The sequence below is a fragment of the Oryx dammah genome, unplaced genomic scaffold, assembly GCF_014754425.2.
Source record: "Oryx dammah isolate SB20612 unplaced genomic scaffold, SCBI_Odam_1.1 HiC_scaffold_1, whole genome shotgun sequence".
NCBI classification, from domain to species: domain Eukaryota; kingdom Metazoa; phylum Chordata; class Mammalia; order Artiodactyla; family Bovidae; genus Oryx; species Oryx dammah.
The window spans coordinates 96,977,968-97,003,815 of NW_024070185.1; the positions used below are offsets into that span (position 1 = coordinate 96,977,968).

General features: G+C 44.2%; 1 protein-coding gene across 5 annotated transcripts in view; it reads right to left on the reverse strand.

The window, feature by feature from the left end:
* EPB41L4B (erythrocyte membrane protein band 4.1 like 4B) overlaps positions 1-25,848 on the reverse strand; it is a 141,803-nt gene that overhangs the window by 50,698 nt on the left and 65,257 nt on the right. For 4 of the 5 annotated variants that reach the window (XM_040237352.1, XM_040237367.1, XM_040237360.1 and 1 more), the window contains exons 14-15: positions 22,692-22,725; positions 18,783-18,847 (exon numbers count right to left, since the gene is read on the reverse strand). In XM_040237352.1, coding sequence (XP_040093286.1) covers positions 18,783-18,847; positions 22,692-22,725 — 99 coding nt within the window. Of the gene's footprint in view, positions 1-16,452; positions 16,956-18,782; positions 18,848-22,691; positions 22,726-25,848 lie in introns of those variants that run through there. The other variant, XM_040237374.1, reaches the window with a different exon arrangement.

Sequence of the window (25,848 nt, forward strand, 5' to 3'; positions counted from 1 at the left end):
TGGCTCCTTCCCAGGCTGGGTTGGGCACCTCTCCCCAGCTTACTCTTATCTTACCCTTCCTGACTCCTCTTAGAGCCATTCTCTCCTCTCCCCTGCCCGGCTCTGTTTCCAAGGAAATGCACTTTCCAGTTTCCCTGCCCTCTGGTTTCTATGTAGGTTTGACCAATGGGAAGCACCGACAGAAACTGGAAGGTGGGAAAAGAAAATAAGCCAAGGTATTTCTCCCTCATTTCTCTCTACCTCAGAGGATGTTTTCAGCAGTAACTATCAGTCCCCTGGGGCTTCAGCTTCCACTAGACTGGCTTCCTGTGGCCCCAGCTCCTAGGCTTTGGAACACTGCCGTCTCTCTTTGTCCCTTTGTCTCTCCAGCTCTAGGAGTAATAAACAGGTTCTACTATTGTTCATTTCTGAGTTGCCTCACTGGTCACTTAAGCCACTTAGTTCTTCATCCCTGTGTAATCAACTCCCTGTATTAAATTCCCTCTGTAAGAAAAGCCTAGAGTGATTTCAGTTCTCCTGATTGCCCATGACTGATACACAATATCTTCTTGTTCAGTTGCTCAGTCCTGTCTGACTCTTTGTGACCCGGTGGACTGCAACACACCAGGCTTCCCAGACCATGCTCAAGGGAGGTCCCTTCCTTGAGTCTCAGTTCTTTTGTCTGTTTAATGGGGATAAAAGCAATGCCTGTCACTAGGTTATCAAGAGCGTCTAGTGAGGTGATGCCATTGGTCATTGAATTCAATGCGGAAACTGCCCTGTGCTTTGCAGATGGTTTCCAAAGACTGGTTTAACTTTGTTTTCCTCTAGTGGTTGGCACGGGCATTATAGAATAGCTGACTAAGATTTTAAGAGACAACCACCCTACAGGGAGTTTGTCATTGTTCAGTCAACTGCTCAGCCATGTCCGACTCTTTGTGACCCCACAGACTGCAGCACGCCAGGCTTCCCTGTCCTTCACCATCTCCTGGAGCTTGCTAAAACTCACGTCCATTGAGCTGGTGATGCCATCCAACCATCTCATCCTCTGTCATCCCCTTCTGTCTTCAATCTTTTCCAGCATCAGGGTCTTTTCTAGTGAGTCAGCTCTTGGCATCAGGTGGCCAAAGTAGGGGAGCTTCAGATTCAACATCAGTTCTTCCTATGAATATTCAGGATTGATTTTCTTTAGGATTGACTGGTTGGGTCTCCTTGCAGTCCAAGGAACTCTCAAGAATCTTCTCCAACATCACAGTTCAAAAGCAACAGTTCCTCAGTGCTCAGACTTCTTTATGGTCCAACTCTCACATCCATACATGACTACTGGAAAAACCACAGCTATGACTATACAGATCTTTGTTGGCAAACTAATGTCTCTGCTTTTTAATATTTTGTCTAGGTTTGTCATAGCTTTTCTTCCAAGGAGCAAGTGTCTTTTAATTTCATGGCTGCAGTCACCATCTGCAGTGACTTTGGAGCCCAAGAAAATAAAAGAGTCTGTAACTGTTTCCATTGTTTTCCCCTTTATTTGCCATGAAGTGATGGAACCGGATGGCATGATCTTAGGTTTCTGAATGCTGAGTTTTAAACCAGTTTTTTTCACTCTCCTCTTTCACCTTCATCATGAGGCTCTTTAGTTCTTCTTCACTTCTGCCATAAGGCAGATAAGACACAATATCTATCCATGTCTATTTCTGGATTCTTCATGTTTTTAATTGATCTATTTGTATATTGCTAAACCAGCACCAGACTGTCTTTTCAAAATATATTTTTATAGTTTTACTTATTTTGGGCTGTGCTGGGTCTTTGTTGCTGTGTGGCTTTTCTCTAGCTGTGGCGAGTAGAGGCCACTCTTCATTGCTGCGCATGGGTTTCTCATTGCAGGGGCCTCTCTTGTTGTGGAGCACAGGCTCTATAGTTGTGGCACGGGGGCTAAGTTGCTCCACGGCATGTGGGATCCTCCCAGACCAGGGATCAAACTCGAGTCTCTTGTGCTGGCAGACAGACTCTTTACCACTGAGCCAACGGGGAGGCCCACCAAACTGTCTTAACTACTTTTGTTTTACTATGTGAGTCTTAAATACCTGATGGGACAAACCCTGTTTCCTTTCCCACATCATTTTTCTTTTTGTCTTGGCTATCCTCATGCATTCACTCTTCCAGATTACAATTCAAGTTACTACCAAAAAAAAAAAAAAAAATCCCACTGGAATTATGATTTGAAGCATTAAATATAATGGATTAATTTGGGAGAATGAATTCACAAGGTATTTCTTAGCATTTATTCAGGTCCTCTCAAATGTTCTTCAGTCAGAATTTAAACTTTTTCCATAACAGTATGGAACATATCTTACTAACTTTATTCCTACCTATATATCAGTTCTGTCTCAGTTGAAAATGGGATCTCATTATTACATTTCTTCTAATTTTTTTTTTTTTTACTACTAGATACATAAAACTACTAACTTTAGGCTATTTCTGCCTCTGGTCACTTTGCTGGACTCATTAATTGGAATTCACTTGTATTTTAGGGATAATCAATGACTTTTGTTTTTGCCTTTCCAGCATTTATTCTTTATTTATTTTAATTGGAGGATAATTATTTTCCAATACTGTGTTGGTTTCTGCCATATATTAACATGAATCAGCCACTGGTATACATATATCCCCACCCTATGAACCTCCCTCCCACCTCCCGTTTCCCACCCTATCCCACCCCAGCATTTATTATTTTGCTTTCCTGGCATATTGCATTGGTAAGGCCTCTTGAATGATACTGAATATTAGCAGCCATCTTTGTCTTATTTATAAAATGGGTAGATTATCTTATGTTTCAATATGAAATGTTGATTTGTGACATATTGTAAATTAGGTTAGAGACAGTCCTTCTACTCGTAGCCTACTAAGAATCTTGAAAGATTAGCATGACTTATCTGAGTGAATCCACTCTGTTCCTAAGTGAACACTACTTTAAAGTGTTTTAAAAAAAATCTGTTCTCAAACTCTCTTTGATTTTGCCACGAAACTTATCACTCTAGGTTTTAGAATTTAGTTTTTAAGAATCTGTATGACATTTCCCTGTCTATTCTTCTGGCATTTCCCCAAGACTCCATAGTTTTTCAAAGAGTACTGGTAGGTTCAGCAATAACATATTCATATTTTCTTCAAGGCCATTTTTTTTCCTGAACCTGAAGACTTTAACCATAAAGCTTTAACTTTAAAAAGATTTTAGCTGTAAAGTAAAATATTTCCTGACTACTCTCTCTTATCTTCAACTTCAATTTCATCCGCTTTGTTCTTTTTACCTTCTGTAGTTAGTATACTGACTAGCTTCCTTGTTGAAAGAGAAAAGCAAAACAGAAGTTGAGCAGCTCTTCTGTTAATTTCATATACCATCCTCAAGATGGCTCTGCTATTAAATAGTTCATTTTTTTGCTCCAACCAAAGCATGCATCTATAGAGGTCCTTTTAAAAAAGGTCTCATCCCTTTGTTTTTGATATGTTCTACCTTCTTCTCCTACCTTTGTCACCTGATGCAAAGAACTGACTCATTGGAAAAGACCCTGGTGCTGGGAAAGATTGAAAGCAGAAGGAGAAAGGGATGACAGAGGATGAGATGGTTGGATGGCATCACTGAGTCAATGGACATGAGTTTGGGCAAACTCTGGGAACTGGTGATGGATAGGGAAGCCTGGTGTGCTGCAGTTCATGAGGTCGAAAAGAGTCAGACCTGACTGAGCGACTGAGCTGAACTGGCTTTCTTCTCTTTAAAATACTGTTTTAAACTGTGGGTTCTGAATGCCTTCCTCTTTCAGATTACCTGATATTTTCAGAATGTAAAAATATTCCCTCTTAGATCTACCCTTTGTTTGATATTTTTGAAATCTAATCTTCTACAGATTAGAATACACCGGGGATTAAACCCTGAATTCCACTCATTTCATATTATTGATTCTAAGACACCAGGATCATTTCCTTCTGAGGGTCTTGTCACCCACACATTCCAACCCAGTCTTCCTCGCTGACCCAGCATTAACAACACAACACCAGCAGTGTTTCTTCTACCTTCCAAACAACCAAATCATCAGCCAGAAAGGCCAAGGCCTCAACAGATGCTCTGCTTGCAACTGAATGCCAATGTCTGGATGGCCAAGAAGTCCCCCAAGGTGATATGCTAGCATGCAGTCTCCTGGGAGAGCACAATGAACATTCTCCGTCCAAGGTCCTCTGGTACCTCCTCTGGGCTGCTCAGCCACCCTTAGGTGCTGCCTGTTCACCCTTGGGTGCTGCCTGTACTCAGTTACTCTTTTACCTACGCTGGCTCGTGTCTCGACCTCATAGCAGGGTTCCCGGAGGCAGGAACAGCTTCTACGTAGTCTACACAGCAGCACAGCAGTTCTCTAAACACCTTCCAGAAGAGCCTGGTTGGGTCAAACTGGCACCTGTTTTACTTTTAGCCTAAGTGGGGACAACTCCATGTTCCTAATCAGAACTAAAGCATTAGGGTGAAGTGAAAGTTGCTCAGTCGTGTCCGACTCTTTTCAACCCCATGGACTATACAGTCCATGGAACTCTCCAGGCCAGAATACTGGAGTGGGTAGCCTTTCCCTTCTCCAGGCAATCTTCTCAACCCAGGGATTGAACCCAGGTCTCCCGCATTATGGGTGGATTCCTTACCAGCTGAGCCAGAAGGGAAGACCAAGCATTGGGGAGATGCTGACAAATATCTCAGTAGAGCGTGCCAATTGATAGGCTTCAGAGGTTGCAAGTAGGTTAAACCATTTGTTCTCTTGGTTGCTGGAGCAAGTGAACAGGACTGGGGGAGCCTAGAGACTCAAGCAGCCTTATCTGCTTACTCCAGTGTGGTTATGTGTGCTGTGCTTAGTCACTCCGCTGTATCTGACTCTTTGTGACCTCATGGATTATAGCTTGCCAGGCTCCTCTGTTGATGGGGATTCTCCAGGCAAGAATACTGGAGTGGGTTGCCATGCCCCTCCTTCTCCAGGGGATCTTCCCAAACCAGGGATCGAACTCAGGTCTCTGCATTGCAGGTGGATTCTTTACCATCCGAAATCACCAGGGAAGCCCAAGAACACTGGAGTGGGTAACCCATCCTTTCTCCAGGGGATCTTCCTGTCCCAGGAATCGAACCAGGGTCTCCTGCATTGCAGGCGGATTCTTTACCAGCTGAGCTAGCAGGAAAGCCGCTCCCCCACCCCCACCCCCCTGCCCCACCCAGTGTGCTATACAACAACACAGTTTCTACGGGTGCCAAGGACAAGAAAAGGCTGGGAAGCATCATTTCTGGTCCATAATTCAGTCCATTAGCCTGGAATCGTGGCTCTTGATTGGGACTCTCTTAGCAGAATCCACTCAAGTACCACGCCATCACAGCAGATGGTGTCAGCCAGAATCCTGCCTCCTGACTGTGCATTAATCATGCTCTCTAAATACCCTTGGGGGCGAGGCAGGGAAGCGCTCACCTTCTGAATGCCCTGCACTGTGCCATCTCTCTTTCAACATTTGAATAAGGAACAATTATTACTATCCTTATTTTACAGATTAGGAAACAGGACCAGAGAGACTAATTAACTCTCCCAAAGAGACACAGCTAGCAAATGGCAGAGCTGGGATCTGAACCCAGACGACGACTATAGAACCCTGTGCTCTCCTCACTGCTAGGAGACTGTGGATCCACGGGGATGATGAAAGCTGCAGTACTGTGACGTTAAAAGGATGCTAATTGGCACTTAGCTTTGGCTGTGCTGCCCTTTAGCTGTGACCTTAGGCAACTCATTTCACCTCTCTGAGCCCCAGACGCTGCATTTTTGGACAAAGATTTATTAAGCATTTATATGTTAGGAACTCAGTTTAATGAAATAATTTGATCTCTGCCAAGTCTGGCTGAGAGATAGAAGGTGCATTTACCCAGCACGGTTTCCAGGACACCTGTCACTTATTTCCATTTTAATTTAGTAGAAACTAAACAGAGTAGGCATTATACCAACACACTGCTGCAAGTTCTTATTGATTTAGTGCAAGCATACCATTTGGTGGTAAGAGTATAATTGAAAACCATACCTTTCTCGTAATGGGTTTCAGAAGGAAACTGTACCTATATCTTAGAAATGTGACACATTACAACTGTTAGGTCTATTAATTAGGGATGATTTCCCACAGTAACTTAGTGGTTATATTTTTTTAAAAGTGACCAGAGAGAAACAATGCCACTACCTCATTTTTCTCTTGTCTGAAAAGGTCAAAATTACTTTTTTTTTTTTTGCATGGCTTAATCTTTTATATGAACTACTAAGTGGCAGGAAAAAAATTTTCCCCAATTTGTAAATATTTCTTTCAAGACATTTTCCAGGCAATCAATTTGGAACTGTCTAATGAGTGTTAACACAGGTGATATCCAAGTCCATAGTAGAGTGAACGCTCTTGTTTTCAATAGCTGACTAAATGCATGTCTGCTCAATTGCTTGGTGGTGTCCAACTCTTTGTGACCCCATGGACTGCAGGCCGCCAGGCTCCTCTGTCCATGGGATTTCCCAGGCAAGAATAGAGGGGTGAGTTGCCATTTCCTCCACCAAGGGATCCTCCCAACCCAGGGAGCGAACCCACGTCTTCTGCACTGCAGGCTCATTCTCTACCACTGAGCCACCAAAGCAGCCCAGTTTATCAGATGCCTGGTGCCAAAGATGCTGTCTTTCTCAAAAGCAATTCCCAGTGCCTACACAGTACCTGGAGAAGGCAATGGCACCCCACTCCAACACTCTTGCCTGGAGAATCCCATGGACGGAGGAGCCTGGTAGGCTGCAGTCCATGGGGTCGCTAACAGTCAGACATGACTGAGTGACTTCACTTTCACTTTTCACTTTCATGCATTGGAGGAGGAAATGGCAACCCACTCCAGTGTTCTTGCCTGGAGAATCCCAGGGACGGGGGAGCCTGGTGGGCTGCTGTCTATGGGGTTGCACAGAGTCGGACACGACTGAAGTGACTTAGCAGCAGCAGCAGCAGCATATAGTACCTGGCACAGGGAGGCAGCAGACTAAATATTTGTTGGATGAATGGTATAGTGCATTAAAACTGGACTCTCCCTAGGTAACTTATCAGGGGTCCATTCATAACAGCTCCCTTCACCCTAGTCACGAATTCCCCAGTTGTCCCTAATGTTACATTATGATCTCAGCAACACTGCAGAGGAATCTTAAGGAATGATGAGGTTTGTTTGGTGGTAACTGAGTCTCTGTCCCATGTAAGCTACAGCAGGATATGTTGTTTCCATGTGTCAGTCCGGAGTTTTCCTTTGGTGACTCTGCTCTCCATTGGTTTCAATGAATGACTGTAAGCAGGTAAGCAAGTCGAACATCCGCCAGAAAATCCATTTTATCCTGATGTCATGCTTGCTCAGTTTTACGAAGCCTTAATCTAATTGTTTGTGTGGGAGGCTGTGAGGAAGGGCTCTATAACTTTTGTGGGGAGATCTAGGACTTTACCAGTTTCAGATGAATTTCAGGATCTGGGTCCAAAGAATAAATATTTCATGAGTTCACTTTTGCACAGAAGCTCATGACTAAGAGCATATTCAACCTCTTTCCTGCCTAAAGAAAAAAAATACTGACATGATTATTGTTGTTTTCCTCTAGAGAGCTCACTTTTAATAAATCCAACAGCGCTTTCCCTCCTTGGTTTCTTACAGACTCTCTTTTTGCCTCTCATGTTTGCATTTCAGGGCCTCCTCTTGGCCTTAAAAGAAGAGTCTTCTTTTTTCCCCCTTTCTTTCTTTAGGTCTGTATGTATGTGGTCAGTTGTTTAGTTGTGTCCAATTCTTTGTGGCCCCAGGCTCCTCTATCCATGGAATTTTCCAGGCAACTATACTGGAGTAGGGTGCCATTTCCTACTCCAGGGGATCTTCCCAACCTAGGGATAGAACCCGACTCTCTTGCATCTCCTGCGCTGGCAGGAGGATTCTTTACCACTACAGCCACCTGGGAAGCCCTTCTTCAGGCAGGGAACAGCATTAACAGACTTGCCCCCAGCCACTGCTTCAAATGCATCCCCAACAGCATCGCACGAGAGCCCTCAAGGAACAGTTAAGACAAAATAATTGTTGCCATCAAAGCACAACTGCTAGGGTATAAGTTAATGTCTAAAGAGCCCATCCTTGAACTTATGGTTGCTGGGAGGAAGGATGGGGTGCCAGAAGGGATAGTTAAGGAGTTTGGGATGGACATGTACACACTACTATATTTAAACTGGATAACCGACAAGGACCTATAGTAAGCACATGCAACTGTTCAATGTTATGTGGCAGCCTGGACGGGAGGAGAGTGTGGGGAAGAATGGATTCATGTGTATGTATTAGTGCCTTTGCTGTTCACCTACCTGGAATTGTCACAGTGCTATTAATTGGTTATACCCCAATACAAAATAAAGTTTTGTTGTTGTTGTTGTTGTTTTTTAGAAGAGTCTGTTCTTTATCAGCCTCTGCAGTCTGAAAGTGCTGTGGCAGATTCAGGCATGAGCTGCAAAGGTTATTTTTCTATTCAGCAGACACCATCCAGTACACCCAAATGAATGAAATTATTCATTCCAAAAAGAAGTTCAGGTTAGATGAATAAAATGCATACTCTGTTCAGGGCCGGTTTTAAACACTCTAATTGCACACGACCTAGTGTGAACAGGAGCTGAATGCTGGGTACGAGGTTCTGAGGGGATACCAAAGGGGATTCATTTATTTTGTCATTTGTGCTTAAAAAAAAAAATCTCAAATGGTCTTCTCTCTGTCCTTCAATTCTTGGAGGTTAACCTCTGAAGCCATATACTGGGCCAATTTTAAAGGCTTTCAAAATTGCCTTTAATACAGTCACGGCATCCCTACCCAGCCATGAATGCAGCTGGGGGAGTTGTCAGCATAGCAACACCTTTTTGCTTTTGAGGTCTCAGCTGTAGAAAGAGGATGTGTAAGCCATTCACTATTCAGTAGGGGATGACATGAGCCTACGGGGATGTTCCTATAATTATTCTAGTTCTTTTAAGTGGATTGCCTAGGCTATAGCAGTTTTGGTATTTTAAATTCTGCAGTCTTCCCCCCAGTCAAAACAGTAGCGAGTCTTGGAATGTGGCTGTGATTTCAGATTGCATGGATTAGAATTTTAATTGTAATTAAATGTAAATCCGTCCTTCCCTGATCAAATGCACCAGGGAAATTCACAATGTCTGAGTAGAAAGTTCTTAACTCCCAAACAGGAAAGGGAAATGTAGATATCAGAAATCAATTCCTTTATCCTGGATATTTTTAGGCTGCCCCTCTTCCTTTTTCAAATCTCCAGGGCATGAGGTATCATGCTGATTGTTACTTGAACTTCTCGAAAAATGCTTTTACAGACTATCTGGTAAAGATCAACTCTTCTCAGCCTTCCCTGCCTTCACTATTAAGAAGGCTGAGATGATGGGTTTCAGTTCATCCATCTGATCTTTACTAAAGAGCAGGACCCCAGATTAAGGGCTCCAGATGTTTTCACAGTAAACAAGGAACAAATGGCATTCAAAACGAGGAAAAGCTACACAACTTAACCTCTAGAGGAATGCAACTAAAATAGAAATTCTGATTTTTAGACTAATCAGACTAATAAGGTTTTAAAAAGTTAGCAAAAGCTAGGAGCATACTTCCTATGGGATCACAGAGGCCCTGTCAGATTGCTATTGCGTGTGCAGAGGGGAGAGGTGTAATCAGATAGAACATCTCTGGAAGGAAATTTTATTAGGCAATATCCAAATTAAATGCGCACATTCCTTTTGGCCCAGCATCTCTACTTTAAGGAATTTATTCTTCAGATGGATTTGCTCAAGTGCGCAAAGCATACAAGTCATTTCAGAGATTCAAGGCAGCCTAAATGTTCATCAATACTGATTAGCTAAATAAATATGTGCTTGTTTATACACAGAATAGCTCTAGATTGATAAGAAATGCTGACAGTAGTTGCCTCTGGGGAGAACTAGGGAATAAAATGGTGGAAAGGAAAAGTAACTCTTATGGATATTTTTGAATTTTTACCACTCTCTGTATTACTTACTAAAAAAAAGTTGAAAAGCACAGCAGTTCCCTTTATTATTAACTTTCTACTTTGTCTCCAAATAGTTAAAAGCATCCTCTGCTTTGTGGAAGGTGAAATCCCAGGTTGGGACAGGTTGGAACTGAATGGAAACTCTGTTTCAATTCTCTCAACTTCTGAGTCCAAAATGTCCCAGCAGAAAGGATTCTCCACCAATTCCTTCTAACCAATTCTTCAGACCAAGTCTTGCACACTGGAAAGCGTTGCCCACATTTCCCCTGAACAGTTACTTTCCCATATTCTCAGGCAGAAATATCATTTCTATTTCCTTTTATCCCCTCTCAAAAGATCCCCATGCTGTTTCTGCTCTTCGCTTGTTAGAGTTTCAGAGCCATGTCTTTACCTATTGTGTGAACCTTCTTTCATCTGATCTTTCCTTTGGAACCAAGCACCCCTTTCTGTTGCTAAACTTAGACCATACATCTCAACACATCAGCCTAGGAGATACACCATTCCTTGAGCTAGACTTTCAATCTCCTTGTCCTACTTCTTATCCCATGGATGGCTAAGGCCTTAAATCTCAAACTGCTAAAAATTGCTACCAGATAGCATCAAACATACCAGCTAGCATCAAACTATGCATCTTACACACATGCTGCTGCTGCTAAGTCACTTCAGTCGTGTCCGACTCTATGCGACCCCAGAGACAGCAGCCCACCAGGCTCCCCCGTCCCTGGGATTCCCCAGGCAAGAACACTGGAGTGGGTTGCCATTTCCTTCTCCAGTGCATGAAAGTGAAAAGTGAAAGTGAAGTCGCTCAGTTGTGTCCGAGCTTAAGGAAATACAAAGCTATGCCAAGAGGTCAGATGAAGCAGCTGCTAATGATGCATCCATCCATTTACTTTTGAACATTATGCCTCTTAAAAAAAAGTCAGCCTCTAATTAGTTAAAATTGAGACACTAAAACAAAGGCAAACAAAACTAAATAAGAAGCTGTGCTTACCTGCCCACCTCAGATTGTCCTGGAGTGGCCATTTAAAGGATGGTTCTTAGGCCTCACCCCAACCACCTAGAGCCTCATCATCTCTATTTTTAACACATTGTTGAAGCAATTATTTGGCTTCCTAATTTTTTTTGGAGGGGGGCAGGGCTTTCTGCAGAATTCTTGAGAATTTCTTCTTTAGTGGAGTCTTAGCTGAATGTCAATTTCACCTCTATTTCACCTTTTATATACTCTTTAAAATGCAATGCCTTTCTATAAAAGGACAATATGAAGGGTCTTTGTGGTGATGGAAATGTTCTTCATCTTGACTGTATCAATGTCAATATCCAGGTATGATACTGTACTACAGTTTTGCAGGAGGTTACCACTGGAGGAAACTGGTAAAGGATAAATCGGATTGCTATTATTTTTTTTACAACTGCATGTGAATATACAATCATCTCAAAAAGAAAAATTTACTTTAAAAAATGAAAAATGTGCCACCTTTCATGTGCAAAGAAGGGACTTTCCTTCATTTAGCTGCAATTTGCTTTTCCTCTATCTCTGCCCTCTTTATACCTTGCCTAGGAATTTGTCACCTCTGGTAGCAAAATGCTGCAAGCAGATCATCCTAGGCCTATTTAGGGTTATTTACCTGGTACTTTGGGAAGATTCAGTCAGGCAGGGAATTGACTTACAGCCAAGTTTAGGAAATATTGATCAAAAGGGATCGATATGGCTGCTCAGGGAGCTCTTTGATAAGATCGGATCTTAAAAGACTAGTTAAAAGCTACAGAGTCAACAGCAACAAGAAGGATCTATCATTAGTTGAGTTCAGAGCAGGACCCAGGAGGCTCGAGTCACTGACCTGGAAGGACGGTGGGATATTAACAGGCAGGAAAAACAAAGGGCTTGTGCACTGTCCTTTTTCCTTTATCTTTGTTGTTAAAGAGAACCACTTTCAGTGGAAGTGGTAGACCAAGAGAAGAAACAGGCAAGCAGGTTTTGAACGCCAAGGTAATTACCTGTCATGATTTCAAGACTTTCCGTCCACATGAATTACATCAATCTGATGACACTGTCAATTCACTGTTACATCTTCTGAGAGATCACAGAAAAACAATGGATATTTACAAAGTCAGTAAGTAACCAAGTTTCAAAAATGCAAAAAGCTAATCCCTTTAGTTTATGGAATACTGAGTATGGTTTTGCCGGCAGATAATATTCCAGAAGAAATGACTAATTTGTGAGCTCTCAGGAAGGAAGAAGGGGATCATCTCAAATGAGTGATTCAATATGAAAATAACTCTCAATCTCTGCTTCTTTGAAAAGGGTGCTGTTGGTGCATGAATGCCTGCGTGGACAGGGTGACTAGGCTGCAAGAGGAAGGGTGGGGCAATGGACACGGTATGGAGGAGGGTTATGAGCTCACTGGTGATGGTGAGAAACAAGGTTACAGACAACTGGTGTGGAGGAGGGACAGACAGACCGACACCACACGGCTGGTGGTGGGGGTGACACCCTAGTGGTTCTGGATTTCAGTGTCGTGACTCTTCAGCATCATCTAATAAGTCTCCTGCAGACGTGGATCAACAGGGTCCCAAGTGATGGAATAATTAGCAGTGAAAGGTCTTAAAGTACAGATGGGCAGACTTTGGGGTCAAAATTGAGTGACCACGGGCAAGCTGCTTGGTTAGACCCAAGCCTGAGCTTCCCCATATGAGAAAAGAGTATCACAGAGCAGTCAGGAAGATCAAATGACGTGACATATGCAGAGTTTGAAGCACACATCTGGCTACTAGCCCCCGAATGTTTCTGTGGGTCAGTGTCCACCTACCAGGGTTTCCAATATCACATGGCTAGACCGTCCTCTGTCCTGCTCAACATTATAGCAATGCCTCCAATGAGAACACCATAGGTACACTGAATAATATTCATGGGAGGCAGATGATTCCAGAAGACATGTGGTGGTCAAAGTCCTGTTCAAAAGACGATGCTCCCACCTGGGTATTGTTGTTCAGATTTTTTCAGACCAGCTCAGAAGTGATATATTCCTGCCTGTCATCTGGTGAGATGTTTCCTTTAGAATGGATGTAACATAATTCATCTCCTGAACAGACATTCATTGAGCACTTGCTATTCATCAGGCATCGGGGAACAAAGGAGAGTGTGACACAAAGCTTAGACCTAAGGAATGTACCACCTCCAAGATGAGATGAATAAGAGAGGCATAAAATAGTGAGTATATCATTGACGTACACAGAGCGGGGGGAAGTAGTAGAACAGAGCACAGCGCCTAGCTCAACTGCAGAGGTGGGTGGGGGCAGTCAGAGTCCCCGGGAGAAGACAGCGATCATGAGCAGAGGCTTAAGGGATGAGCAGGAGTTGGGCAAAGAGGATGGGAGTGACAGCATCCTCAGCAGAAGGAACAGCATTTGCAAAGGCACAGATGGGAGTAACAGCAGGGTATGGGGAATGCCAGGAACTGCAAGCAGTTTGGTGTTGTAGGAGTTTAAACAGGAGGGTGAGAAATGGGGGGAAATACCCTAGTTGGAGGAACAGGACAGGAACGGACAGTGGGGTATTTCCAGAGAAGACCTTGGACTTCGTCCTATGGGCGATGGAGAATCCTGGCAGATATCAAGCCTTGCAAGGATGAAGTCAGATGGTGTTTTAGAAAGATCACTCCAGTGGTTGTGAGGAGGATGAGCTTGTCAGGTGACAGGAGTCAGGAAGATCAGGAAAAGGGTACCTCTCAGCCAGAAAGATACTGCTGCTATAGATCACTGTTGATAGAGAGGAAATGTGTATTGACAGACAGATACTAAGAAGGCAAGCTGAACAGACCTGGGGACTGCCTAGAGATTGACAGACAGATACTAAGAAGGCAAGCTGAACAGACCTGGGGACTGCCTAGATACATAGGGCCAAAAGGAGAAGAGTTGTATATAAGATAAATTCTTATCCTGGGTAGGAAGAAGAGAATCCAGGTGAAGTTACTTTTTTTTTTTTTTCCAGGAAAATAGGATGACTTTAATTTTAACATGTGATGTTTGACATGTACAAGGATATACAGGTTGAAACATCAGTATAAAAACTCACAAGAGTTGTCTGCATTACAGAGAATAGCTTCAGGTCAACAGCACTTATAAAATCTTGACAAGATGAGAAGAGCGGGTAGACTGCTAAGTGAGACAAGCAGCGGACAGAAGAAGAACCCCTGGAAAACACCAATCTTTCACAGGAAGACAGGCACAGAGGCTGTTACAAAGAAGACAAAGCACAAGGGCTAGAGTCAGAAATCCCAGAAGTCAAGGGACTAGCTTCAAGAAGCTGTGAATGAGTGATTACCGTTGTCAGATGCAGTATAGAAAGATCTGCAAAGTTGAAGGATAAAAAGCGCACACTTCCTTTAACAATTAGGAGGCCATGTGTATGTATACTGGTTAGACCTCTTGGTTGCAGACAAGTGAATCCACTCAAGTTAGTTTAGGCAGAAAGGTATTTATTAGAGATTATTAGATAAGCATACACAATCTCCAAGAGGTCACAGACACAAGTGTGGAGGTCTCTGCCAGGATGAGCAGCTGCCAAGGGAAACACCCACCCTCACCACAGGACTGTTACAGTGGAGACCCCCTGGGACTAGGTCATAGAAACCTTCACCAGAGCTGCCCTGGATGAAGAAACACCTCGGCTACTGTGCCTACAAGTAGCACCATTCTAGGATGAGCTTGCTCCACACTACCTAACTGAATGTTCATCTTCAGACTTCCAAAGTCCCGTCACCTACTTCATCCAGAAATGATACCTCTGTGCAGTGTAAAGTGAAGATGGTGTCCAAAAAAAAAAAAAAAAAAAAAAAGAAGAAGAAGAAGCAAGAATAGTCTTTATTCCTCAGAAACACAATTGGAAAACTATCAAAAAAATCAAAAGATTCAGAACTTGTATGCAGCTTTACAAACACTGAGGATCAAAACGTCTGCTACAAGGAAATACAGCTGTAAACAAGGACCTCAGGGAGAGTTTATAGATGATCGACTTGACTAGGCAGCACATGCAGTTGATTCTTTCCTTCTGGATAGACTTGTGGCAACCCCTCCAAAAAAGTTCAGATTTTAGCAATAAACTATCTCAAAGGATGGCAACACATCTTTTTTTTTTTTTTTAAAAAAAAGCTTAAGAGGCCCAAATTACCATTGTGTGTGTGTGAAGTCACTCAGTCGTGTCCGACTCTTCCCGACCCTGGGGACTGTAGCCCGCCAGGCTCCTCTGTCCATGGGATTCTCCAGGCAAGAATACTGGAGTGGGTTGCCATTTCCTTCTCCAGGGGATTTTCCCAACCCAGGGATTGAACCCGGGTCTCCTGCTTTGCAGGCAGACGCTTTATCCTCTGAGCCACCAGGGAAGCCCAAACTACCATTACATATATGAAAATGGCACAAGAATTGATTTCACAAAAATACTAAGGAAAGTGTTTGAGCCTACCTATCAAGAGGGGAAAAAATGTCTTACTTGGGAGCTTGAAATGGGAGAAAATAAAGATTTTGGTACAAATTCTATTCTAAAAGACAACATACTGATTTCTGGTTCTACAAAAAGACTGTAGCAACACCCTCCTGTCCTCTTGCTCAGATGCTTTGGCACAATGTCATTAAAATTCCATATGCTTTAATTTGAGCCATCAATGAGTCTCAGATGCATGTTGCCATATATATATATATATATATATATATTTTTTTTTTTTTTTAAGTTTATTTATTTTAGCTTCTGGCCATGCCTTGAGGCATGCAAGATCTTAGTTCCTCAACCAGGGATCAAACCCATGCCCCCTCCAATAGAAGTGTGGCGTCTTAACTGCTGGACTGCCAGGGAAGTTCCTGTAGATTGCTTCTTAAAATAAGGAAGTCTAGGATAAAAACCAACCCTCAAACTCTGAATATTCTGACAGTGTGTATTCATAATTATGTCTTCTGAAATCATGCAAGTTAGTAGCACCAATCATTAAGACATTAAAAAATTATTCTTGTACTTGAGCAGTAACTTCTATAAAGACAAATGCTATGTGATTTATGATTAATAAAACTGCTAAAATTCAAAGTGGCTAAACTGCTTTAAGATAGGAAATTCAAAATCTCCCTGTATTTATATAACCTCTAACACGTTACATACTTTATTTAGCTTCTGAAAGAGGTAATCCTCTGTTAGACAAAGTCTGAATGTTATGTGCTCAGCCTAAACATATTAAATGTTGTTAAATCACAGAATTTTAGAGCTAGAGAAGACCTTTGCTCATTTAGTCTAACCTGCTCTTTTCGGGCAGGGAAAACGAGGCCAACAGAGGGAAAATGGATTGTCCAAGATCACACAAGGCAGAAGCTGGGCCCGAGTGACCCCAATCTCCACTGCGGTACTACGTGATACTCTCTCTACAGAGCAATCTTCCCAAGTTTTCCTGGGTTTATTTGGTCCCATTCATTAAATAACAAAGAAACATAAGGTACACAGCAATACAATAAACACAGACTTATACTCCAATTTTAAAACCAGAATATCAAAACGATTCCTGAGCCTTTAACTACCTTCATTTTATTGAGAATGCAGTCCACAGTGAGTTATGACTACCTATCGTGGTTATGTGCAAATATTTACACGGACACTGAAAACACCATTCAGAACTATTCCTCGGAGATATGTCTATAAACACGTCCATGTGATGCCAAGGCACTTTCCATGGGATGGAATGAAACTATGATGGTGAATGGAAGTAAGACGCTTCAGTCTCTCAAAGTGCGGTCATGACTTTATCTCGATACATCATACTTTGCTTTCCTCCTAAGTTCTTCTGGTTCTGGTCGTGGACATAATCGAGATGGCTGTCATCTCCACTGGCTGACGCTTTCCAATGCGGCCTGTCATCCTGAAAGGATGGCCTGTTTTGTTTGCAGAGGGAGCAGTTAGTGGGGAGATATGGAAGACAATCAGAGAATTGAGCGAAACAACACAAGTGCAAGGAAATGGGCAGGGGAAACCATGAAGTGCATGAAAGCAGATGGCTTTCAGAAGAAACGAACAGATTTTCTACTTTCAAGTGTTTATTTAAATTCAGATGCTCTGGTCCTCTATCAACTTCCAAGTTGAGAACAGTGCTACCTATGGCTGGGCCATCATCCCTCCAAGGGTGTCTAAGGATCTAGTCAGTCTGGAAAAGCTAGGTGATGGTGAAAAAGGTTCCTTTTCTACGGGAATTCTTAGAGCTGTTGCCATGGGAACATATACCGTGAATGCCTTATTCAGCCTTTTCTAAAAGTGCTGGACCAAATAATTCTCTTTTCATGGAGAGTCTGAGAAAATACCATATGCTGGGTCCCACCCCCAGAGATTCTGATGTTGGAGGTCTGGGGTGGGGCTGGGACTCTGCATGGTCAAGCTCCCAGGTGGCACAGATGCTGCTGGGCATCAGGGCCACCTGCGAGCTGCACTGGCCCAGCCTTCCTAGCATTCCCAGCGAAGACTGCCTCTCAAGGGAACCAACATGGTAAACAGGCGAAAATCAGTGTTATGTTTTGTAAGCATGAGGTTAAATTAAAAAGCATTTATATGAATCTCTTCCATGCCGCATGTCTGGAAAAGAAATGGTCTCTGCAATACAGAAACTTTGAGAGGTATTAGTTCACTAGTCTAACTTGCTTTTCAGTGTTCCATGGACATCAAGTGCTTATGTTCAAACCGCACTGTCGTCCTACAGGATCCACAACAGACGGGGTAAGAAAGATCAAGAACTAATTGCTCTCCTTGGCCTTGTTCTGAATGGATGTATTCCCATCACTCGGTTCACCATACTTTCTCAAGGAGCCAGGCTTGCAATCTCACTAAGAAATAACTTTATACAAACTGAATTCGCCAACTATGTTTCTGAAAGAGCTTCACACATAAACACCCATTAAGACTGATCTAAAATTCAAATCTTAAAAGGAACATTTGCTTTTACGAAGCTGGCATTAAAAAAAAATCCCAAGCTTAATCATAAATGCAACAAAGCAGATGCCAGTTTACCTGGGAAGGACCACGGTCGGTTAGGACACAGGTGGGCAAACACGGCCCTCAGCCTAAACCCCACTGTCTGTTTTCATAAATAAGCTTTCCAGGAACACAGACAGGCCCATTCACTTCTGTATCCTTTGTGGCTGCTTTCAAGCTATTCAGTACAATAGCAGGGTTGAGTAGTTGTGATAGAGATCACAAAGCTGAAAATATTGACCATCTGGACCTTTACAGAAAAGTTTACTGACCCCAAGGTTTAGAAAAAAATTCACCACCACAGAAAGCAACCCTCTACTCCATCCTTGTTGGAAAAAAAAAAATCCTTTCAAAAAAGTCCCACAACAAAAAATCCCTGAGCTTTAACCGTATTTTTAGTAGATGAATTCTCAGGACAGAAAAATGTTACTTAAACTCTAAGCAACATTTCAAACATAAAACCAAACCCCAAAGATCTGAGGTTAGACTGACTAAAACAAAACAAAACCAAAAAAATCCCCTCCCAGTTCATTTTATTTCATCAAGCATAAGCTTTAGTAAATCCAGACCCATTACTGGCTTCTTTTGCTTTGCAAATTACTCATCTCTTCCAGGACAAGACAACTCTTTTAACAGTGGTTTCTGATGCAGAATTTCAATTCACAACGGAGTTGGAAAGGAGAGCTTGGAAAAAGACAGTAGAAGTAGAAAAGGACAGCGCTGGGAGCTCAGGTACTTACCTTATGTTTGGAGAGTGGGGGTGCCACCGAGGTTGGCCGGGGTGGAGATTGGGATGATACTGGGGCTAGAAATAAAATACCAAACTGGATTACTCGACGCCCTTTTGGTTTCAACGGTCTTCACTGGCAGTGGATGGAGAGGCCCTCACTGATGCCTGGCTAGGGGAGTGGAAGTTTCCCAGGATATCAAGTTTCCCCCATGACAAAGGCTGGGGGACTGCCCTCTAAGAAGAAAGGTGGAAAGCATCTGCCTTGAAAGGGTGCCCCAGAGCACCCAGGGCCAAGTAGCATTCATCTTTCCCAAGGGAGCCAAAGGAAGGGGCCAGAGAAAGGGGAGAATGGGGGCAATTTATTCTTTAGAAACAATTTCTGCCATTGCTGAAAAGGACGACAACTGTGTGTAAACAGTCACACTGCAAACAGGACTGGACTTTTCCATCAGGTGATCCAAAAGTAAACATCTTCCGGAAACAAACAAAACCACAAACCATCTAGATCCTGATAAAACAGAGAGAGAGACGTAGTTTGCCTATTTTAACATTAAAAAAAAAAAAAAAAAACGAGCCCAGACAGGTGACTCACAAAAATGACCAGGGGTCAAGACAAGGCAGGCTTGGGTGGGTGGCAGGCTGCCTGCAGCTCCACTTCTGGCCTGCAGGGGGCAGCAGCCATAGACACTGCCAGAAGTCCTGGGGCTTCTCAAGCCTACACTTTCTATGGGGCAGATGAGGCTTTCCTGACATTGAAGTCACTACAGTCTGGCCACTATTATTCTTTTCATCATTTCTTCCCCTTCTTCTCCCTTCCTGATGCTTTTGTTAATAATAAGGAGTCCATTTTCTATTATGGATAATTCTCAGCCATTCTGTTCGTTCAGGGTTTCTGGACCTGAGATGCCCTCCTGGCCTACTGCGTATTCAGTGGGCTCTCTCCTTCAAAGATGTTGGTCAGCAAGACCGCAGCCACCAAAGGACATCCTACGGGAAAGTGGAATCTGGAGGAAAATCTCAGTAGCAGAGTCTGAAAGCTGACCAGGGCTTTAGAATCTCCTGGAAATCATCTCTGCCCATGTCTCTCTTTCAGGGGCTGCAGAAGACCAGAGAAGTGATAGATGACTCGCCCAAAGCTGAGCGGTTTCAGGCGTTTCGATCACAGCTAGGTTCCAAACGAGGCTCCACCAACTGGGTCTGCAACAAGAGAGACTAAGCTAGACTAGAAATGGATCTTCTAACACCTCGTCTTCAAACACAACCAGGTCAGATGCTGGAGAGAGGTGGTCACCTTATCCATAAAGCCCTGGAAGGAGGATATTCCAGAACCTTCCTTGTTCTCCTTCAGAGAATTATATACCCTCTAAAGCTGTCCACCTGAGGCAGAGAGCTGACTCAATGGAAAAGACCCTGATGCTGGGAAAGACTGAAGGCAAGAGGAGAAGGGGACAAGAGAGGATGAGATGGTTTGATGGCATCACTGACTCAATGGACATGAGTTTGAGTAAACTCCGGGAGTTGGTGATGGACAGGGAAGCCTGGCGGACTGCAGTCCATGGGGTCACAAAGAGTCGGACATGACTGAGCGACTGAACTGAACTGAATAGAAAGCTGTCAAGGAGCATTTTTTAAAGTTAATCCACATGGCTCTTAACCAGGGCACTTATGCCCCCCTGGGAACAACTGTAAGGAGGTATGTGCAGTTTAGCTTATCATAACGACTGGAGGGTTACCTGTAACTCGTTGGCAGAGAAGAGGGAAGCTCAACCTCCTGTAAGTCTAAGGACAGTCCCAAGCAGTGAAGAACTGTCCCTCCCCAAATGCCAAGCGCCCTCTCATTGAGAACACAGCAATCCATCGTCTGCATTTGGCTCGGCTTGCTGAGCTCAGAGCAACAACAATGCTATGACACTGTCTTCTGGAAACCCTTCTCAGCACTAAGATGCTTATTGGGCCACTTCTCAGGATGTTCTCTGCCCACTCAATTTATTCCCAACACAGCACCTGTAAGGCTGCCAAGGGGAAAGGTCCAGTGTTTGCCAAAGATGTCAAGAGATGAATAACATCTAGGTAACGGTTCTCGTGGATTTGATCTCAATGAACAACTGCCTTGATGTTCACTCGCAGCAGAGAATGCAGAGAAAGGGCACACCTGTGAGGCTGCCAGGGCAGAGGCAGTACTAAGTTGGGAATGCTTTGCTTTGCTTATTTTTATCTTTTTCTCTCCTTCTAGCACTAGTGACCCGTCAACAACATTCTAGCCACTCACACCTGAAAGTCCCTCAGGGAAAAAAAAAAAAGAAATCTGTAACTAAAAAGAACCAAGAACTGAAAGAAGGCAAGGAGATAGGGAAACCTGGCCTTTGCACTACCAGATACAAAGCACTTTTTACACTTATTCACAACAACTTGAAAGTCACATCCAGGTTCTGCACACAAGGAATAAGATTTCACGTACAGAAGACAGTATCATAAAATTCTGAAACATCATTTGGCGGTCTCATGAAGATAATGTACACTGGGATCTCAATCCCATCTAAGGAATTAACTAACCTACAGAAACAAAAGATCCAGAAAGAGGCTGATTAGAATAAGGCTCCAAAGTGAACTCATCATGGAATATTTAATTACTTGTGACATTCAAAACCAGACTGGTGAAAGGGCACAAAGACCCAGGAGAGGAGTGTCCCTTGGACATTCACACCCGCCCAGGACAAGAAAACTGGCCCCACATTAGGGGGTCATCAGACATGGGTGCTGCCTCTCAGCCCATGACAACCCAGGAAGCCAGGAGCACACCATCAGCTCAGGGTCCTTGCCTGGTCACTCATGAGAACCACCTTCAATGCCCTGATGCTTGCCAATACCAGATCCTGCCCACCCTAGAGTTTCAGATTCAACCAGGCCAGGGTGAGCCCCAAGCAGATGGTTTTAATGTGCAGCGGGGCTGCATGATTTCCAATGAAGGGGCTCAGAGAAGGCTCTTTGAAGGTGACGGTTTCCCAGCAGATGAGTGTGGGTAAAGGAACAGTGGGAAAAAATTATGGGGCAAAGATGATATGATTCTCTAAGACCTGAACCCACGCTGTATCCTAAGGAGTAGAGACAATACATACAAAAGTTAAGTTGGACCCAGGTTGTAGAAGGCTGCAAGCAGCCAGTAAGAGCTACCCACGGGCCGTGGCTGACGGGCAGGCACAGGGTTCAGGCCACCAGCCATGGAAACCCACCTTTGCTCCTTCTGCGGTAACAGGCCTAGCATGGTGCTTATAAAGCAGGTTCTAGAGACTACCACTCCATGAATGATAATGGACCCACCACCAATAGAAAGTGGTGGAGAAAACTAGCTGTTATTATGGGGGTGGGCGAGGGGGCTGTCTGATAGACAAATAATTTGGGAAAACCCTAGATTAAAAAAAAAAAAAACAACAACGTGTCTTCCTTGAAGGACTTCTTGGTACTTTTGACACCCCAAAGGGCACTGGAAGATCCAAGAAGAGAATGAAGGACGAAGCGTTTCCCAAACGTGTGAACACATCCTTTCCTGGAGGCTCATCTCCAGGGACTCATGTTCCCTAGGCCTAGAACGCCTGGACAACCACCTCCCGAGAGGCCCTCAGAGGCTGCGTCTGACCACCCAGCAAGTTCGGACATATGTCCCTGATGCTTGCCAGTGGACAAGGTGAAGAAAAACAGGCAGCTCAGAAAACCAAGAGGAAGGAGGGGTTGGAGAGAAGGTTCTCCTCTTACTGTTTTCTCAAAAAAAAAAAAAAAAGAAAGAAAGAAAGAAAAGAAAAGAAAAAACACGTATTGCTGTTATTTCTTCAAAACATGTTTACAAGCATCATGACTGCTCAGTGTGGAAAATTTAGACACTTTAAGAAATATGACATGAAAACCTTTAAAAGCAATAGCTCACCTGGTAATTATGGACTTCAGGATTTGTTTTAGAGCTAAAAAAAGAAAAAGAAAAATTGTAATAGGCTGTAAAGCAGATTGATTACTGATTTATTTAACAGCTATAAACTAATTTAGGATGCTGGCTACTCTGTTAGCAACTTTTACAAATCCTATTTCTTTCTGGTTACCAGCAGTTTAACTGAGTATATAATTGGGGAAACTAAACAGCAGCTCTCATCAGTCACTTAAAGCTCACAAATTTTAAAAAAGCTCACAAATAAAAATATCTAGGTAAGATTCCAGAATCCCACTTGTGATGTTATATTTTGGTGGTAAAAAAAAGAGGTCCTTTCACAGTTGGGCAAATCAAGTAACTTTAGCTCCCATTTCAGGTTGCCCTGGCATTGCTGGGTGGCCCATGGTATCAGGCAGCTCCAGTGACGCCCAGGGCTTTCTCCAGTTGACAGAAGAGTCGCGGGTCCCTTCTGAGCATCCACCACCATGGGCCCCACTCCTCTCAACAAGGCAGCCATGACATGGCCACCACTCTGGAAGGTTCGTTCCATACAAGGTTCTGTCCTGGGAACTTCACATCTTGTCATTTAATCCACACAGCAAGGCTATGGGGTGCATACATGCTACCACCTCATTTTATAGATAAAGGAATGGTTGCCTAACAGAGGAGTTAAAACACTTGCTGGCTAGTCCATGGCAGAGATGTTTTTTGCATCATCTCTAGGCCTGTACCCTTTCTGCTAAGCCACCCTGGCTCTCTGAGAACCTGAGGAAAGCTTCCGGGCTCCTCATGCATGATCCTATGTTGACGGAATCTGAAGTCTAACCACTCTGGTCAGAAGTATGGATAGAGACAGCTGGTGCAAAACACAACGCTTGGCCAGAGAAACCACAAACCAACCCAAGCACAGCCATCGGGCTACACTGCTAGGGTGGTGTGTTCAAAATCAAGGTTTCTCCAGCAATGAGAAGAAAACCCATCATGGTTATGAGTCTTGCTTGAGGTCCAAATAGTCCTGGGCTCCAGTTTTCAGAGGGGGCAGTGCACAGCGCCAGGCTCTGGGCCAGATTCACCCCCCGCTGCCCTTCCCCAGGAGAGCTAAGTGTCTGCAAGATGCCGTACTCCTGGCATTACCTCGGTCCTCAGAGCACAATTGTATCCCCTGCTCCCACACCACTCCTCCCCACCCCAGGATCCCACAGGCTGTGAAGAGCAATTGAACAGCTGCGAACAGTGGTTATTAGCTCATTTGTTCCTAAAGGGTATATTTACTGGGATTGGTTTTTTTTCCCTTGGTGGAGTTGTTTTTTTTCAGCTTGTTGTAGTTCCCAGTATATATAATCTCTACTAGATGCTATGAGGAAAATATAATTTTATTAGGGAAAAACAAACAAACAAAACAATCATTTCCTGGGCGAGCAAAGGAAAGAAATATAAGTCATAAGCCCCTGAGAATGAAAAGCAAGATGCACACTACCTACCACAGGGATCCTGGAAACACGGCAAGCTTGTGGGCCTAAAACTAACCCACGTGGGATCCCTGAGCTCTCCTCTTGCTCTCGAGGTCCAAGCCTGGTGTGGAGCAGTTCAACAGGCCCCTTGGGGCCTTCGTGAGATGCTGGGAACTGAACCCAGACACAGGAGTCAGACACCTGACGCCCAGCCGAATGAACGGCACTGCAGGCAGCGTGTGCAATCAGAGATGCAAAGCTGAGTTTTCCAGCTGTGTTAATACAAGGGCCAGCTATGTTCTCCAGAACCTTGGGGTCCCTGAGGTGTCTTGAGGCTGCCTGGGGGTGGGGTGGGGTGACGGGCAGCAGGTGTCAGCCCTGCCCTCGGGTCCCAGCTCAGCAGCATCCAGAATAATGCCAACTGGTCTGTTCTCTGTCCTGGAAAACCTTCCACGGCAGGTTTCCCCTAGGGGGCCAAAGCCAGAGGCTAAAGAAGTTTGAAAAATACTTGATCGAGCCCAACCTCTTTGTTTTCAGATGAGAAAAAGGAATGCCCAGAGCTGGTTAGTGCACCACTGGGGCTGGCCAAGAAGCCTCCCAACGTCTCATCACCAGCCCGCTCCTCCGCACACTCCGCCAACTCCTCAGGGTGCACAGCGCCCCAGAGCTGTGCTGACCTCGAAGACCACCCTCTCCAGCAACCTGAGCCCTATGCCTGGGATGGCCAGACTACCTAAACAGGACCACCAGTGGCTGGAGCTTGGACCCAGGGGCTGAAACAATCAGTCTGGGTTCTCTAGCATAATAGCTGTCCACCAAGATCAAAACTCACATAAGAAAGCAATTGTTTCAGGGAGAGAAAGGTACATACCAGGTGGGACAGACCTGGGACCTAGATCCCCCTGGGAGCTTTAAAACCACAGATGCCTGGGTCCCCACCCCCAGAGACTGATTTGATTAGCCTGGGGTGCGGCCTGGCTGAGGCTGTCACAAGCTCAGCGGGTGATTTCAATGTACAGGAAAGATGTAGGCCACCTGTGTGTTGGGGACGGGGCGGCAAACCACGCCCCATGGGCCAAACCTGGCCCACCTGCTTTTGTGAGTAAAATTTAATCGGAACACAGTCCCTGTCGTCCACTGACATTCTGTCTGTGTTGCTTTCATGCTCTAAGGACAGAGCAGAGTGGTCCTGAGACAGACAGCAGAGCCCACAACATCTGAAATATTCACTACCTGACACTTGAGGGAAAAGTTCGCTGACGCCTGTGCTAGAGTTTCAGTCTCATGACGAGTTCTCTTCCTGCAGGAATGTCACTGGGTGTCTGATAAAGGCCTTCCACGTGGTCTGGCATAAAACCCACATGTCACTGAGAGAACCCAGCTTTTCTCCAGGAGCTTCAGCTTGTCCATAGCACGGCCCCCTTCTTTCCCACCACTGCCTGCAAGGCCGTTAGCACACCCTGTCCCACACATGCCAATCACGTTCGTCACCACTGTTACAATACCCAGAGCACAAAGCCACTCAAGCAAAGCAGCTGTGCTTTCCAAAGTAACAATCTTGGAACGTTCTATTGTGTACTTGTTGAAAGCCAGGTGGGCCATATAGCCTGGCAGCAGAAAAAGGAGGTAGGGGTGGGGACCATCAAGGGTCTCACTTCATGATTTAATTGTATTAAGGATAAACGCCACCACTGCAAAAAAATACAATT